Genomic DNA, 17,014 nt, shown 5'->3' on the forward strand with positions numbered 1-17,014 from the left:
TTCAAGTATGAAGAAATATTAGAAAATCGGTTTTATGACCTGTTACAAAATATTTATATAAGTTATATGGCTTGTTTCATAAGAAACCCGTAAAATAAAAACATAAAATCGTTGATAGATCAGTTTCTTTAAGGTCAAATCGTAACTGATCATGATAATTTTCTCCAAATATAATTTGAATAGAAGAAAATGACCCTATAAAGATTTTCTATAACTATTTTCTATATTATCTTTATATAATAATCTTCTATGAACTACAAAATCAAATCTTGGACATAGAGCCAATTTGGATTAGCCGAAAAAAAGTAGCTTTTAAGTACAGTAAAAATAACTTTTAAGTACTGAAATTTGTTTTATAAATATGCAGTTATCTACTGAAACTTAAAAAAAAATATTGAAGTATTTGGTAAACAAGAGCTTGTAAATATTTTTTTCTATTAAAATGACTTAAAGATATTAATATTATAAAAGAGTTGATTACTATAATATATTTAATTTTGAATTAATAAAAATAAAAAATAATTTATATTTTAATTCACTTTCAACTTAAACTGATTGCTTAAGATAATTTTTATAAATGTAATTCTTGAATGCTCATTTCCACCACTTTCAATAAAAAATAAAGCTCTTTACTTCTTATGAAATTTCAAGCGTGCTGCGAAAACATATGGGATGAATATCACATTTGTCAACATTTGTTAAAAGTTGTATACTTATTATCTAAAGCTCAGTCTCATTTCTTCAAGAGCGGTTATTTGTAAGTTCTTCGACCAAAATTTAATACATTCCAAGTACTTTGCGATTGAGAACTTTGAGCTCAAGAACAATTGGGTGAATGGAATTTTGAATAGGAAGCACGAGATTATGAGATTAGAAACCTCCATTTCTCAACTAGTTCTTCTTGGAGTTGAAGAGTAGGAGGTTACCCGTCATAATAATTCGTTGATTTCACCTATTTGAGGTAAGAATCGGTCCCCATGTTATGAATTTGGCTTACAATGTTATGGGTATCATTACGTTGAAGTACAATTGGTTAGGAATTTAATTGTGAAATGAGAACTTGGAAATTGTGGGTTTTCATGCACAGATGTAATTTTATTTTTATAACAGTTGTGTTCGAACACGTTTGCGTGCACATTGACAATATTAATAGATGTCTGCTACCTTCCACCCGCAACACGTGTACTTAGAAACCAACTAGTGTTTTTTCCTCTTGTAGAATTTGGAGTTTGCAACCACTTCATTGACTTCTAGGCTACACCTATAGATGTTGGATTTTCAAGCATATTAATTGGATTCTTGTGTCTAATTGATATGGGCACCTTGGTAAGAATTATTATGGTGACATTGATCTGTTGATGATTGACCTATGGATTGAGTATGGAGTAATTGTAAGGAATTTGGTTGAGAATAACTGTGAAAAGCATAGTTGAGGGAACCTTGAGTTAGCCAAGACTTCACGTAATGTGCATTGTGATTTCCTATTACTTGAATTGATAAAGATATGAAGCTGGTATGTTGTATCTCTAAATTCTGTGTTGCTTTATAGATTCGTCGAGGAATTGAATAATTTTGTTAATCGGAAGTCGGATTTTAGTTGCACCCAAGGCAGTGGCCTAGTGGTCAATGAAGTGGGGGAAGAACTACAAGAAACCGATTCAAATCCAGCGGAGGCAAAAACACTATGTGATTTATTTCCATCTTCCTAAGCTTAGGTGGTCAGAATTACCTAGACAACCTCGCTTGAAGTCCGCAATCGTGGAGTGCCATTATAAGTTCTTCACCGCGATCGGGCCACTCATGCCATGATCATAAGAGGTAGCAGGCACCCGATGAAATAGTCGACGTGCGCGCAAGTTATCCAGACACTATCGTGATAAAAGAAAGTATCGTTTGAGTTAATTGACAATGGAGGTGAGTGATGGCTTGAACTGTGTCTTTTTTTATAAGGTAATGAAGGTGAGCAATAACTTGAACTATGATTTGTTTTCTCATAAACAAGCATGATCATGAACAGTGGCGGAACCAGGATTCACTAAGGGGGGTCAAAATACAAAGAAGTAAACCCAAGAAGAAGCCAAGGGGTGTCTATATGTAGTATATATACATAATTTGTTTTTTGTATCTAACTACACAATGTAATGTTCCGATCAGGATACATGTGGCTCCGCCTATAATCAGGAAATTGATTCCTAACTAAGCATTTATGTTCAATGATTTGAGTTTTTCTATAAAGATATATGCATTTGATATACTCTGGCATGTCGGGAAAAGTTTGAGATTCATAAGTTGATACTTGAAATATGTATGCATTACAAGATTGTTGATATGATATGAATTTATGCGTTTTGAGATTACTACTATATGTTTTCCTATTTCATAGAGTTATACTAAGTTGATGTTAATTGCATATTAACTTCGAATGTGACTCTTGATGAAGTTGGACATCAAGGTGAGTCGCTATATCTATGCCACAATATGTTTTTGTGAACTATTGTTCTAAATGATTTGTTCTGAAATATTGAATGTTTCCCATTCTCTAGAAGGGTGATACATACTAAATGTTTCCTCGTTTTGTAGGAGGATGATATTTTCGGTCCAAATAGGCTGGTTTTTATTGCTCTCAGGTATACAGCTTTCCGTTTTACTAGTTTGGACAGTATAGATTTTCCCTTTTGAAGAAGGTGGTATATGTGATGTTAAGTTTCATCATGTGCGCTACTGTAATGCATTGTTAAAAAATCCATCGAAAGCTCTTGAGCAGCATCAGGTGTTCAGAAAACAGGATATGCAAATCCCATTCCTTTTGATTGAGTCTCTCAAGGATAACAACACTTTCATTCCTTTTGTAACCTGATACAGCTTTAAATACTCATCTCTTCCCTATACCTTTAATAACAGGCATGGCATTTGTAGCTGAATGCCAACTTGCTAAGTCCTGAAGATCACAAAGATGAAGGAACCCCAGTCGACCAAAACTGTCATCATTGCAGGTAATTTCTTTTCCATCATAAGCATTTTAACAAATTGATACTCCTTAGGTTTGGTAACAATCCCAGAATAGGCATCAGATCTTCCATAAGTCTTGTATACCTAAGGACTAGCAGTGAGATAAAATTTGACAACTTGTTCAAAAGAGGCAGTTTTTATCTCTCCCACTTAACCACAATCTTTGGAGGTTTTGACAAGAAGAAAGAGGTTCGAGGGGTGGAAATATTCCACCAGTTTCACAAACTAGCGTAAGAGTGCTAAGAATCTCAAGTTGCTGATGGTATTTAAGAGTAAGAGTTCCTAATATCTTCTACGTCTAATTCCTCTGATCACAACGAATGTATTCAAGTGTTTGTAGACTTGTGAGTCTCCCAAATTGCGGAGTTAGTTATCTGGGGAGATAATCTGAGTGAGCAGTAATCAGGGATCAAGAATGTTTGTAAATTGTAGGCTTTTGAATTTGCCAGTGGAGGGTGGGAGTTCAAATATGTTAGTACTTAATGCCAAAAAACTAGAGATGGACCAAGTTGCCTATGGCATCAGTTGGAATAGAGTTAGCAAAATACATGTTCTCTAACTCCAGCACATACCAACGATGGAACATATTACAGAAAGCACTGTCTTAAATGTGGATAAGCAAGATGACAGTGGAACAATTAATTAAGACAATACAAAATCATTATTGCATACAATCCCAAAAATAATTCTCTTCAAACTAATTCCACACTCAAAATAGCCAAAACAAAAAGAAATTAAACACTCATAAAACAAAACATTGAAGGTTGAGATAAGCTCTCATTGACAGCCCTGAAATAATCAGTAAAGTGACAGAAAGCTGATTAATGCTTCCACAATCCAACTTCATCAATGCGAACGTCTTGAAGTGCTTGACAAAAATACCCCATCTGCCATTTCATATTCCATTAACTGCTGCGGTACTGCCTGTGCTGTTAAAAATTGGAATCAATAATAGTGCTTTTTATGTTGTCTCTAAATATGTTAATTTTGTTTTAATAAGTCATGAAAGTGAAATATATTCACACTAAAATTAGCTGACTTGATACTTGTACTGTATTATTATTATTATTTTTTTTTTGGGGGGGGGGGGGCGGAGGGAGAAGTAATTTAATTTCTTAATTCTATGTCCCCTCTCAAGAATGAGTTCTTTCTATCATTTTATTATTTGGGTATAATGTTCTGTAAAATTATCAATGTGGTTGAAGTGGAGTTGCGCATCGGCCAGAGTTTTATTGATTCGGAATAAAATTCAAATCTGAAGTAGAGAGGTGCAATGGCCAAGTAAGGTATATGAGGCCATTTTCTAGTGCTGAACTTAAGTCTTTGAGATGTATTGGCGCTGGAACATATGATCAACAAACTATGCATTTGTTGCACAATTGTTTTCAGAAATCATGTAGAAAAGTGGAAAATGAAAAAGGAAACTAATTGGTAATATACCCTACTTGTTTTCCCTGCACATGTATTTATCAAAGAGCACATACAGTGCAAGAAAATTTCTACAATATCAGTTCGTTTAAAAGATAATTAAAAATAATAATAAAATTTCTACTGTTGGACTCATGGACTATATGGCATCTGGGCCCAAAAGGAAAGACTGATCAGAATGTAGCTTTGTCATAGTGTAGCCTTCTATTTATTTTACTTGTGCTTGTAATTGGGCTCATTGTAATTACGGAACTAGCCCATTTTATATTTCAGCAGCTAGTTTAGTCTTTTGTATAAGTCACTTGTACTTGGGCCATATATAAGAGGAGGAGTGGACCCGAATCAGCCCATCGGGATTATTTTCTCTGAATCAGATCTAGAAAGATCTATTTTCTTCTCTCTTCTCTCTCACATGAACCCTAACACGATTTCTCAAATCCCGATCGATTCTCTCATGTTCTCATGGTATCAGAGCTAGATTCCGGTCGATCTCGTCCTCCTCTATCTTCCGATGTTACCCTCATCGAGTTTTGTTGAGGATTTCAATTTTGTGTGGGTATCGATTTGGTGTTCTACATACTGTTTTGTTGGATTTATGGTCGATTTTGACTCATCTCGGCGTCTTCTGACCTGCATTTGTCACTCGACTGATTGTGGAAGCTTATCTACAAGTTTGCGTGGTTGTCGTTAAACTCAAGGATTCTAGGGTTTCACGACTTCATCCTATTTCATCATCGTTGTTGCGTTGCTGAGAAGTGTTGTTTTGAAGGCCATACTTCCGGTCGCGAAGAAATCGATAACTCTGTATATCTGTTCCCTTTGCATGATATTCATCGGATAACTATTCATTATTGAATGTTATAGTAACCATGGGATCTACTGATTTTGATGTGAGTAGTGCATCTGGCACACGTGAGTTTATTCCCAAACCCTCTAGTCCCTTATTTGTTCAGTCTTCAGATGTCCCAGGTGTTTCTCTTGTACCAGTTCCCTTTTCTAGGACGAACTTTGGGGGTTGGAAAAGAAGTATTATTATTTCTCTGTCTGCTAGGAACAAAATTGCGTTTGTCGATGGTAGTTTACCTAAACCTCCAGATAATTCAATAGAGTCTAAACAATGGGATATGTGTAATAACATGGTAATTTCATGGTTAACAAGTTCTCTATCTCCTGATATTGCGGATAGTGTCCAGTATTCTGAAACAGCTGAAGAAATATGGAGACAATTAAATAAAAGATATGGAACTGTAAGTGGAACTAAAGCCTTTGAAATTAAGAAAGAACTTGCCTCTACCTGTCAAGGTTCCCTAGATATTGCCTAGTACTTTAACAAGTTAAAGAAATTGTGGGATGAATTGAGAGTTGTTCGTAAAAATCATGGAAATCACTGCACTTGTAGCGCAAAGGAAGGTATTCTCAAAGAGGAGGAAGAGGATAGACTTCATCAGTTTCTCATGGGACTTAATGAAGTCTATGTCAGTGTGAGGAGCAACTTGCTCATGATGCAACCACCTCCAACACTAGAAAGTGCATATAACATTCTTCTTCAAGATGAAAGGCAAAGGCAGATCAATTCTAATTCTCAGTTTGGTCCTGATTCAGCTGCCTTCACTGCCAAAATCAACCTCAATCATCATTCTAGTCCCAACACAAATTATAAGTGGAGCGGTTCCAACAATCAGAGACAATATGTCCAAAGAGTGAATTTTGATCAAGCAAAGGGGAATCTATTCTGCAGATATTGTAAGAAGAGTGGGCACTTAAATGATAAGTGCTTCAAGCTTCATGGTTTCCCTCCTGATTTCAAATTCACCAAAGGAAAGAAAATTGCAGCAAATGCAACTATTGGAACAGAGTTTTCTTCTGACTTTTCTTCTCCTTCTGTTGCTGGGACTACTAACAATGATGCACAAGGTTCATTGGTACCTGGTTTAACCAAGTAGCAATATTCTCAGTTAATGCCTATTTTACAACATTCTCACGAGTCTGATTCTGCTCCTCAGTCTGACCTCATGGCTTCTGCCAATTTTGCTGGTAATGTGCTCATTCCCAAAGTAGTGACTTGTTCTCTTGCTTGCATGTTGAGTCAGTCCTCACCTAATAAATGGATCATTGATTCAGGAGCATCTGATCACATGACTTATAACAAGGATCTTCTAACCAATATTATACCTTTGCCTATTTCTTACCTTGTCACACTTCCTAATGGATATAAAGTTAAAGTTACTTGCACTGGGTCTTTTTCTTTATATCCTTCCATCATTCTTCCAGATGTTCTCTACATTCCATCTTTCAAACATAATCTGATTTCTGTGCACAAACTTGTTTTGTTATTGAGATGCATAGCACAGTTTAGTTCTGACTCTTGCTTGCTACAAGGCCCTTCTCTGAAGATGCCTCTGGAGCTTGGTAAATAAGAGGATGGGCTTTACAAGTTTGTCTGCACTACTGCCTACTCTTCTTCAGCGCAAAATGTTTTTACTGTGCCTACTGCATGTAGCTTTCCATCTTTACCTTCTAGTATTGTTGATCCTAGTTCTAGTTCTTCATTGTGTAACTCTAGTTCTTTTCAAAATGCTTTGTCTCCATCTGTCTCATCTTGTAATGAAGCTACATTGAATAAAATGGACATTATTTGGTATCAAAGACTTGCACATGTTCCCTTTGTTAGAATGAAGGGCATCTCTGCTATATCTTCCTCTTTATCTTCTAAGCAACAATTTCCTTGTGAAATATGTCTTATGGCTAGACAAACCAGACTCCCTTTCCCTGATAGTTCCATTCATAGTACTCATCATTTTCAAATCATACATGTGGATTCTTGGGGACCCTATCATACTCCTACACATTCTGGTTCTAAATATTTCCTAACCATAGTTGATGACTTTTCTAGATCTACTTGGACTCATCTAATGGGTTGCAAAAGTAATGCATTTTCCTTGATTAAAGCTTTTGTGGCCATGGTCAAAACTCAGCTTCACATTACTATCCAAACAATCAGGAGTGACAATGCCCTAGAACTTGGGGGTAGCCATTCTACCATTTCTTACTTCTCTGATAATGGTATTATCCATCAAACTACTTGTTCCCATACACCATAACAAAATGGTGGTTGAAAGGAAGCATAGAACATTACTTGAGGCCTGTAGAGCATTGCTTTTTCAATCCAAGGCTCCTATTAGGTTTTGGGGGGATTGTTTACTCACAACAACTTATATCATCAACAGACTCCCATCTAGGATCCTTCACAATAAGTCACCTTTTGAAGTCCTTTACAATAAAACCCCTTCTTATTCTCACTTAAAAACATTTGGATGACTGGCTTATGCTACTGTAGCAATTCCTCATAGGCATAAATTGAAAACAAGAGTGATGCCTTGTGTCTTCCTTGGTTATCTCTTTGCCAAGAAAGGTTACAAACTTTATAACCTAGAAACCAAACAATTCATTGTGTCCAGGGATGTTGTGTTTCATGAAGATGTCTTCACCTTTTCTTCTTCCTCCCATGTTCCCCAAACTTCTGTTGCTTTTCCACCACCTTCTCCTCCTCCTGATTCTTTCTCTCTTACTTCTCCTACTCCTGATCCTGTTCCTTCCACTTCTGCTCCTATATCTCCTGTGCCTTCTTCACATCTTTCTCCTATTTCTGATTCACCCTGTCTTCCTTCTGCTCCTATTCCTTCTCATGTTTCTGATTCAGCTCCTTCATGTGTTATTTCTTCCCTTGTTCCTACTGCAGCAGCTCCTCCTCCTGCTGCAGGTCCTCTCAGAAGGTCTGACAGAACTCATACCCTTCCATCCCACTTGACTGATTATGTCTGCCAATTGCCACCCTCATTCTCTTGCATCAGTACTTTGACTCCTCCTGCTACTTTTGAACCCACTACTTATTCCCAAGCTGCACTATACCAGTTTGGCAGGATGCTATGAGGAAAGAGTTTGAGGCTCTCGAGGCCAATCACACTTGGGATATTGTAGCATTGCCTAGTGGAAAGAAACCTATTGGCTGTAAGTGGGTCTATAAGATTAAGTATAAGGCTGATGGTACTGTTGAAAGGTATAAAGCTAGGCTTGTTATTAGGGGTGACACCCAGGTTGAGGGGGTGGATTTCAATGAAACTTTTTCCCCCGTTGTAAAGATGTCCACTGTTAAGTGTCTGATTGCTGTTGCAGTTAAGAGAGGTTGGTCTTTGTTCCAATTAGATGTTAATAATGCTTTTTTGCATGATGATTTGGATGAGGAAGTCTATATGAAGCTTCCTCCTGGTCTTTCTGTCACTACTGCCTCATCCTCTTCCTCTCCTCCCTTAGTCTGTCGTTTACAAAAGTCCCTCTATGGCTTGAGACAAGCCTCCAGGCAGTGGTATGCCAAGCTTTCTCAAGCCCTCTACTCTAGAGGTTATGCTCATTCTCTTAATGATTACTCCTTGTTCATCAAAGGTTCTCCTGGTAATATAGTTATCATTGATGTCTATGTTGATGATATAATATTAACTGGAGATGATCTTGCTGAAATTACTACTTTGAAATCATTTTGGATGCCCAGTTCAAAATCAAAGATCTGGGCACTCTTCATTATTTTTTGGGGATTGAGGTTTCTGTTTTGCCTGGTGGTGTGCTTCTCAACCAGAAGAATTTTTCTCTGACCTTTTGAGGGAATTTGATTGCCTAGAAGTTGCTTCTGTTGTTTGTCCTCTGGACTTAAACTCCAAGCTGAAAGCTGATTGCGGTGACCTATTGGCTCAACCTGAGAGGTATAGGAGTCTAGTTGGGAAGTTGTTCCTAACTCACACTAGGCCTGATATTTGTTTTGAGGTGCAACATCTTAGTCAGTTTCTTCAATCTCCAACTCTCACATGGCTGCTGCTCTACATATGCTGAGGTACCTTAAGGGCACATCTGATCTTGGCCTATACTACTCTTAACTCTTCTGATTTCACTGTCTCAGCCTATTCAGACAGTGATTGGGCAGCCTGCCCGGACACCAGAAGGTCTGTTACTGGCTTTTGTGTATTTTTGGGTGATAGCTTAATCTCTTGGAAGTCTAAAAAGCAGCCTGTAGTGTCTCTATCTTCTGCCGAGGCTGAATATAGAGCCCTCAGCAAGGTGGTGGCTGAATTAACTTGGCTTGCACGAGTTCTCACTGATTTTGGTGTTCAGGTCTCTTTCCCTCTTTCTGTATTCTGTGACAACCAACCAAGCAGCTGTTTATATTGCTAAAAATCCTGTTTTCCATGAGCGGACCAAGCATATTGAGGTCGATTGCCACTTTGTTCGAGGGAAGCTTTCTGATGGTTTCATTCAACTTTCTCATGTTCCCACTTCGAAGCAGCTAGCTGATGTTCTCACAAAACCTTTAACTGGACTGCTTCATCATCAATTTCTACGCAAGTTGCAGGTGTTCTCCCCCTCCAACTTGAAGGCGGTGTTGGACTCATGGACTATATGGCATCTGGGCCCAAAAGAAAAGACTGATCAGAATGTAGCTTTATCATAGTGTAGCCTTCTATTTATTTTATTTGTGCTTGTAATTGGGCTCATTGTAATTACGGAACTAGCCCAATTTATATTTCAGTAGCTAGTTTAGTCTTTTGTATAAGTCACATGTACTTGGGCCATATATAAGAGGAGGAGTGGACCCGAATCAGCCCATCGGGGTTATTTTCTCTGAATCAGATCTATTTTGTTCTCTCTTCTCTCTCACATGAACCCTAACACGATTTCTCAAATCCCGATCGATTCTCTCATGTTCTCATCTACACTATCAGTACATTTGATAGTATAAAATCTTTTACACTGTCGAATGTATATAAGTTAAATTCTTTATCGGAAGTGTGAAAAAGGAGAAGTTTTGTACCCCTTAATATACCTGTATATACCTGCAACTATCAATCCCAGACATTCTTTCAAGACACATTTTGAGATAATGAAAGAACGCATGAAGCCCATTCGAGAGTTATATACAGGTTGTGAGTTCGAGTCACCCCAAGAGCAAGGTGGGGAGTTCTTGGAGGGAGGGAGCCGAGTTAATTTTTGGCCTTACCTACTAAATAATGTGAAATGTGAAGAGTTCAATGATAGGGGTAAGGTCTAGTGGGTTGCTCTAGTGGTGAGCACCCTCCACTTCCAACCAAGAGGTTGTGAGTTCGAGTCACCCCAAGAGCAAGGTGGGGAGTTCTTGGAGGGAGGGAGCCGAGGGTCTATCGGAAATAATCTCTCTACCCCAGGGTAGGGGTAAGGTCTGCGTACAAACTACCCTCCCCAAACCCCATTAGTGGGATTTTACTGGGTTGTTGTTGTTGTTGTGAAGAGTTCAATGATAGCAGATTTCTCTCTATTTTCTCTCTTCTGAATGAAGTGGAAGTTGCTGTAGATTTTCCATTCTCTGGTTGTATGTAATGCACAGTTTCACTTTCAAGTTTTCCGAGTAAAGTTAGTAATGAACTGCTAGCAGTTCAGGAACAGACTTTATGACTCTGATCCCTTTCTACCAACTATATCTGGATTCAGTATGAATTACAGTTTCTTTTTACCAATTCAACCAACAGGAACAGATTCCTACTCAACAGTAATGTAATTTTCTGGCGTAATGATCACGAAAACTTCATCCCAAAAACTCGAACATAAATCTCAATATTACCTTAGGACTCAGAAAAGTAACAAACCAAATTGGCAGAAGACCCTAATTAACCTTAAATAACTAAATAAACCAAATCTTGCAGAAACTGAAGCTTTTAGAAAGGAAATACAACAATCTGACCAGGCATAAGCCCTATAAAATCTCACATTGACAGTGTTGAGGCAATCTCTAAGGTTGCCACAAACATGCTTCTTACTTTTAAAGCTAATGTCATTCAAACAGATGTCTTGGAGTTCTTGAGAATTTGGCATCTTCGACCGAAGTTGCCCATTTTCTGCAAGCCTCTCCTCTTTCATCTAAATTACATTAAACAGTTCCACCATTAGTATTATAAAAAAGACAAAAAGATTGACAATTATTTAGAACTATTAATTATAATTTTCATGATACTCGGTTACAATATATACATACAGTTACTTATAGGTGGTCTTTAAGTATCATGAAAATGTGAAAGATCTTTTATGATGTCACTGTATAAAGATTAAACTGTTGTACAAAAATTTATTTAGATGAAAAGATCAACAGAAGTTATAGAAAACTGATATAGAACGAGTATAACGAATCAAATAAATGGTCAGTATGGATTGAAATTTTATTTGTAAGTACCTTCGCGATTACGTATGAGGTGAAAATGTGAATATCCATGATCAAAAGCTTCAGAGTAGCCTCGAACAATCATATATAGAAACCTGGGAAGCGATAACGTGCCTCTGTTTCCATTTTCATTATCTCAAGTAGAGCAACACGTTTCATTCTTTTTGGAATCTCCTGCAGCTTCGAACAACCAAGTATACCAAAACCTTTGATCAAAGGCATAGCAGTTGCGGCTAAATGCCACCTTTCTAAGCCCCGAAGTTTAGAAAGACGAAGGAATTCGAGCTGACCAAAACTGTCATCATTGCAGGTAATCTCTTTTCCTTCATAAGCGTCTACTAAGTCGAGGTTCCTTAGATTTGACAACATTCCCAAAATAGGCATTGGATCTTCAACGAGTCTTGAGCTCCAAAGCACCATCATTGTGATGGATTTTGGCAACTGATCTGAGAGAGGAAGTTTTTCTATTTTCCCGTGTAACCATAATTTGTTGAGGTTTTGACAAGAAGAAAGAGGTTCAAGGGGTGGAAATGGTTCACCATATTCGCAACCCAATATGAGAGTTCTAAGACTTTTCAAGCTGCCAATGACATTCAGCGAGTAAGAGTTCATAACTTTTTCCATGACTAATTCTTGAAGATTGAGTAAACCTACAGCATCATCATATTTCAAACGATCACAACGAATGTATTTAAGAGTTTGTAGACTTGTAAGCTTGCTGAGCTGCACAGCTCCTTCATATCGAGCAATTAAATGTCTCAAGTTTATTAGGTTAGACATCTGGGGAGGTAGTATGCATGAGCTACGATCAGGGTTCAAAACTTGGAGAGTTTGTAAGTTTTTGAGTTTGCCAATGGAGGGTGGGAGTTTAAAGTCATTAGCACCTAGCAAACCTAAGAACTTAAGATGGACCAGATTGCCTATGGCATCAGGTAGTGCAGGTTGAGTGAAACGGATTCTCTCCAAATCTAGCACATACAGATGTTGGAACATATTGCAGTAAGAAGTAAACTTCTTACTGTCCTGGCTACCTATTTCTACATCAAAGAACAGAAGTGTCCTTAACTTCAATGTTGAAAAGTCAAGTGAGAGGTACCTTTGTGCTTGAGCATGAATGGCGTGTCTGTGGCGCGAGAGGGGCACAGAGTGCTTTCTTGGATCATAAATATCGAACAAGTTTACCTCTGTGGCCTTTTTCACGGCAAGATCCCGAAGTAGGTCATGGATTCTACATCCAATAATCTTCTCCCAAAATGTTTTTGCCACTTGAATCAAGCTTCGTCTTACTAGCTCATTTAGGAAGTCCTCAGCGACGTCCTCCATTCTTTCTCCCACTCTAGGTATGAAGCCCTCGGCCATCCACAAGCACATCAACTTTTCTGTGTTGATCACACTATCTTCTGGAAAAATACCAAAATAAAGAAAACATTGCTTGAGCTCTGTTGACAAATCATTGTAGCTTAATGATAAAATGTGAGAGATCTCAATTGAGTTATTCTGCATGTGACGCCAAAGGTGTGCCTTCACCTTTTTCCATTCTACTAGTCCTTTTTTATGGGAAAGTAACCCGCTTAGTACAACAATGGCAAGCGGTAAGCCTCCACATCTTTCCACCATTTCGCTAGCTATTCTTTCCATTGCTGGAGACCACCCAATGTTGTCAAACTTGTCTACGCGACGCAGCTTCTTGCAGAAGAGGTCCCAACTTTCTTCTTGTCCTAGGAAACGAAGTTTATATGCAAAACCTTTGTTGTCCGCACTTTCAGCCACATCCTCCTTGCGCGTGGTAATAATAACTCTGCAGCCCTTCTTGCTATCTGGGAATGCTCTTTTCAAACTTTCCCATGCCTCTTTATGCCATACATCATCAACCACCAAAAGGTACTTGCGCTCTTTCAATAGATCACGAAGGTAACTTTCTAAATCTCTCTCTGTCATCTTCTCCAACAAATCTAGAATTTCTTTGGTGCAACCTTGGATGGATTTTATGATATTTCGTAGGAGATCTGGGGTGTTGAACTCTTGAGAAACACATATCCAAGCGCGTGTTGGGAAGCTAGTGATTAGACTAGGGGAGTTGTAGAGGTTTCTTGCAAGAGTGGTCTTGCCTATACCACCCATACCATAAATGGAGATGACACTTTGTCGAGGCTCTTCTTTGAGAAGTTCAGCAAGAAATCTTTCAATGACTTCCTGAAAGCCAACAAAAATCTGATCCTGATCATCTGCATAGGAGGTAGTTCTCCTCAATGTTCTAATCAGAGCGGACCGATTGTTAGACCTATTACTTGGCCCTTCTCCTGCAATAATATTGATATTTCTGATACCATAAGTCTCTCGTTTGCGAGAGATATCCATGATGCGTTTCTTGAGGGATTGGATCTCCTTGCCGACATTGTAGAGTTTGGTCTCCTTCCTACAGATGCAAGCGCAAGACTTAAGACGACTAGCAAATCCATGATCAGTACTGCCTTTTCCTGCCACATTGGAGCTATAAGTCTCCAATATAGCGACGGTGTCATTAGCAATAGAGCTGATTTCAAATATCCATTGTTGAACTCTTAGATCTTCAACTTGCTTTTCTTCTGCATCTTTGAAGAAAGATTGCATGAATAGCAGCTCATTTCTCAGCCACTGCACATTCTCTCTCAGACTTCTGCGCAAGGCAACTTCTTGTATGAGGAAATTGCCCAGCTTTTCAACTGCAAATGATACAAAAGCATCAACCATTTTCAGGAATCTTTGTTTTAAGAAAGTGTTGTTCTTCTCGAGTGTGCAGTTGATGTCATTCCTAATGTGCTATATATATATGCACTTGTATTATGCTTTGTTCTGCTTTTCACTTTTTCTTTTTAGATATATATATTATAAGTTTGCTTGTGTTCAGGGAAAATGCCACTGAGGAGGAAGCATATTTTGATTAAAACATCAAACAAAGAATGTATAGGGCGTGGAACAGGAATTTCAGAGTTATATTTGTCAGACAACTCATCCCAAGATTTAACTAACCCACTTTTTCCTGATTCTGTGGAAACACCAACAGTTTTGGGATCTTTGCACAAATAGCTGGTTGGATCATTGTTTATTTTCGCTAGCCGGTATACATAGAATATGCACTGATTATACACGTATTGTACATATATTATACATTCTCCTGCTATTTTTTGTTTAAGCGGTTGGACGAATGACTATTTAGGTTAATTCTTCAAAGATTTTTTTTTTACCTTTTCAAGGCCATAAGAAAGTTGTAGTAGCTGCCACAATAACTGAAGGTTGCCAACCTTAGTACTGTAATAGCCAGAGGTGGATTCAGGATTTGAAGGCTCCGGGTGCCATATTGCTTTGGACTTTGACTTGATGCCTTTTGAACTTTGGTTCGGATTATTCGTCTTTTTGGTTTATATAGACAAATCGATAAAATAATTTAATAATTATAGTGAGCAAAGCATAAAAGTTCACTAATATAACTAATATCAACAAAAAATTAATATTATTCATTTACAATTGTCTTCGGCGAATTTTTATATTCTGGAATTATGATTTGACTAAGATATGGACAAATAAGACAAACTCACTATAGATGCATGTTTAGATACTCATAGGAAAAACTTAATAAAAATCAGAAAGTTTTTTTTTAATTTTCAGAAACCGCTTATGTTTTAGTGATTATTAACTTGCTATAGCTACCATTTACTAAATTACTTCATATAGCTATGTTTTCAGTTGTTATAGACTGTATTCGATATATTTTTGCTACTATATTCATGAATACAGTAGCAAAACTCGGCGGAAAACAGGGGAGTCCAGCTAAGCAGAGAATGTATTCGACTGTATTCGCGAGCTGTATTCGTGAATACAGTAACAGAATTTGAGGAAAAAAAAAGGTCTTCAACTGTTTAAAAACGGTAAGTGAATCAATTAACGCGATATACTCCTAATATAACTCAACAAACTCAATTATAACAAACAAAATTTGTATTTCTAGTTATAGAAAAGATTCTCATCAACCGAAAAATATTCTAAAAACAGAGCAATTTTCAGAGATTCAATCCATCCTTTCTTTTTTTAATGGTATTTTTACTAAAATATTTTTTAGTGGTATATTTACAAATAGATTTATATATTGAAATTATATAATTACATTGAATACATGAAGTATAGCATGTCATCTATAGTGCAAAAACATATGAATACATACTGCATATACATTTGAATACATATATATATATATGAATACATAAATTATATTAATTAAAAAAATATATGAATACATTCATGGAATACACCGAGACAGTGAATACAATGAAATACATGGAATACAGCGAGATACATTGAAATACAATGAAAAAAAAAGGTAACAGACTCTTCAAGTTTCTCAGCCCCAAACTCCATCCCCAATCCACCGATATCCAAGCCGTCGCCATGTGGGCCGTCGCCGCCGGTTAAATGAAGACAGTTGTCGAAGAAGCACCAATTTAAAGGATCAAATGGAAACTAGAGACAGAACTTCTTCAGATCTCACAAGGCAAACATTAACAATCAATGCAAAATCTAAGAAACATTTAAAATGGGTAACACAACTGTAAAAGAAATCGCTGGCCGAATGAGGGGGTTAGGGGTGACACAACAAGGAAGGGAGGATGTGGTCGCTGGCCGGATCTGTCGTTGGCGGAACACAGCCCCTGCTAGGGTTTCTAAAAACAGGGGAGGAAAAAACTAGGGAGAAAAGAGAAGAAAGAGGAAAGAGAAAGGAGGAGAGAGGGAGAGAGAAAAATAATACACAGTGTATTTAATGGCTTAAAGGTAGGAAGTGGCCATAAATAGATATTTTGCTATAAAAATTAAAAGGTAGCTATATGAGATAATTTTTTAAAAGGGTATTTATTTATAATAAATAAGGTATCAACCTTTGCTATAGGAGGTAAAATTTCCTAGAATTTATTAAATTAAAAAAGTCAATAGGAACAGTTATAATAAAAAAAAATCCAGTGGACCAGGCTCGATCCCAAGCCCAAAGGGCGATACACTAAGCCTTGGGCCAGTGGCACCAAACAACCATTTGTTACTCAGGGTGCCACTTTACTTATTTATAACGTTCTCTACACACACACATATTAGTCTTTAGGGTACGCGCGTTGCGCGTGTATCTCGTGTTAATGAGTATAATTTTTTTTTAAAAATACATAAATTTTAAATAAAAATTATGTTTGAGTTATTATGAAAGAAAGTTAAAGAAAAACGTATAAATTTTTAAAATAATAATTATTGTATCATATTTATCTAATTATTCAATAAGGCAAGTGTCACGATCCGAAATTTCCACCTTCGGACCGTGATGGCACC

The 17,014-nt window shown here is 37.3% G+C and overlaps 1 protein-coding gene across 1 annotated transcript; it reads right to left on the minus strand.

Annotated features, from left to right (window-relative positions):
• Nucleotides 1-11,752: 11,752 nt before the first annotated feature.
• LOC104110422 (disease resistance protein RPP13-like) lies at nt 11,753-14,401 on the minus strand. Its single transcript, XM_009619916.4, has one exon. It carries the CDS (start codon nt 14,399-14,401, stop codon nt 11,753-11,755), a length of 2,649 nt encoding a protein of 882 aa, XP_009618211.3.
• Nucleotides 14,402-17,014: the final 2,613 nt, after the last annotated feature.

This window comes from Nicotiana tomentosiformis, chromosome 4 (assembly GCF_000390325.3).
Source record: "Nicotiana tomentosiformis chromosome 4, ASM39032v3, whole genome shotgun sequence".
Lineage (NCBI taxonomy): Eukaryota > Viridiplantae > Streptophyta > Magnoliopsida > Solanales > Solanaceae > Nicotiana > Nicotiana tomentosiformis.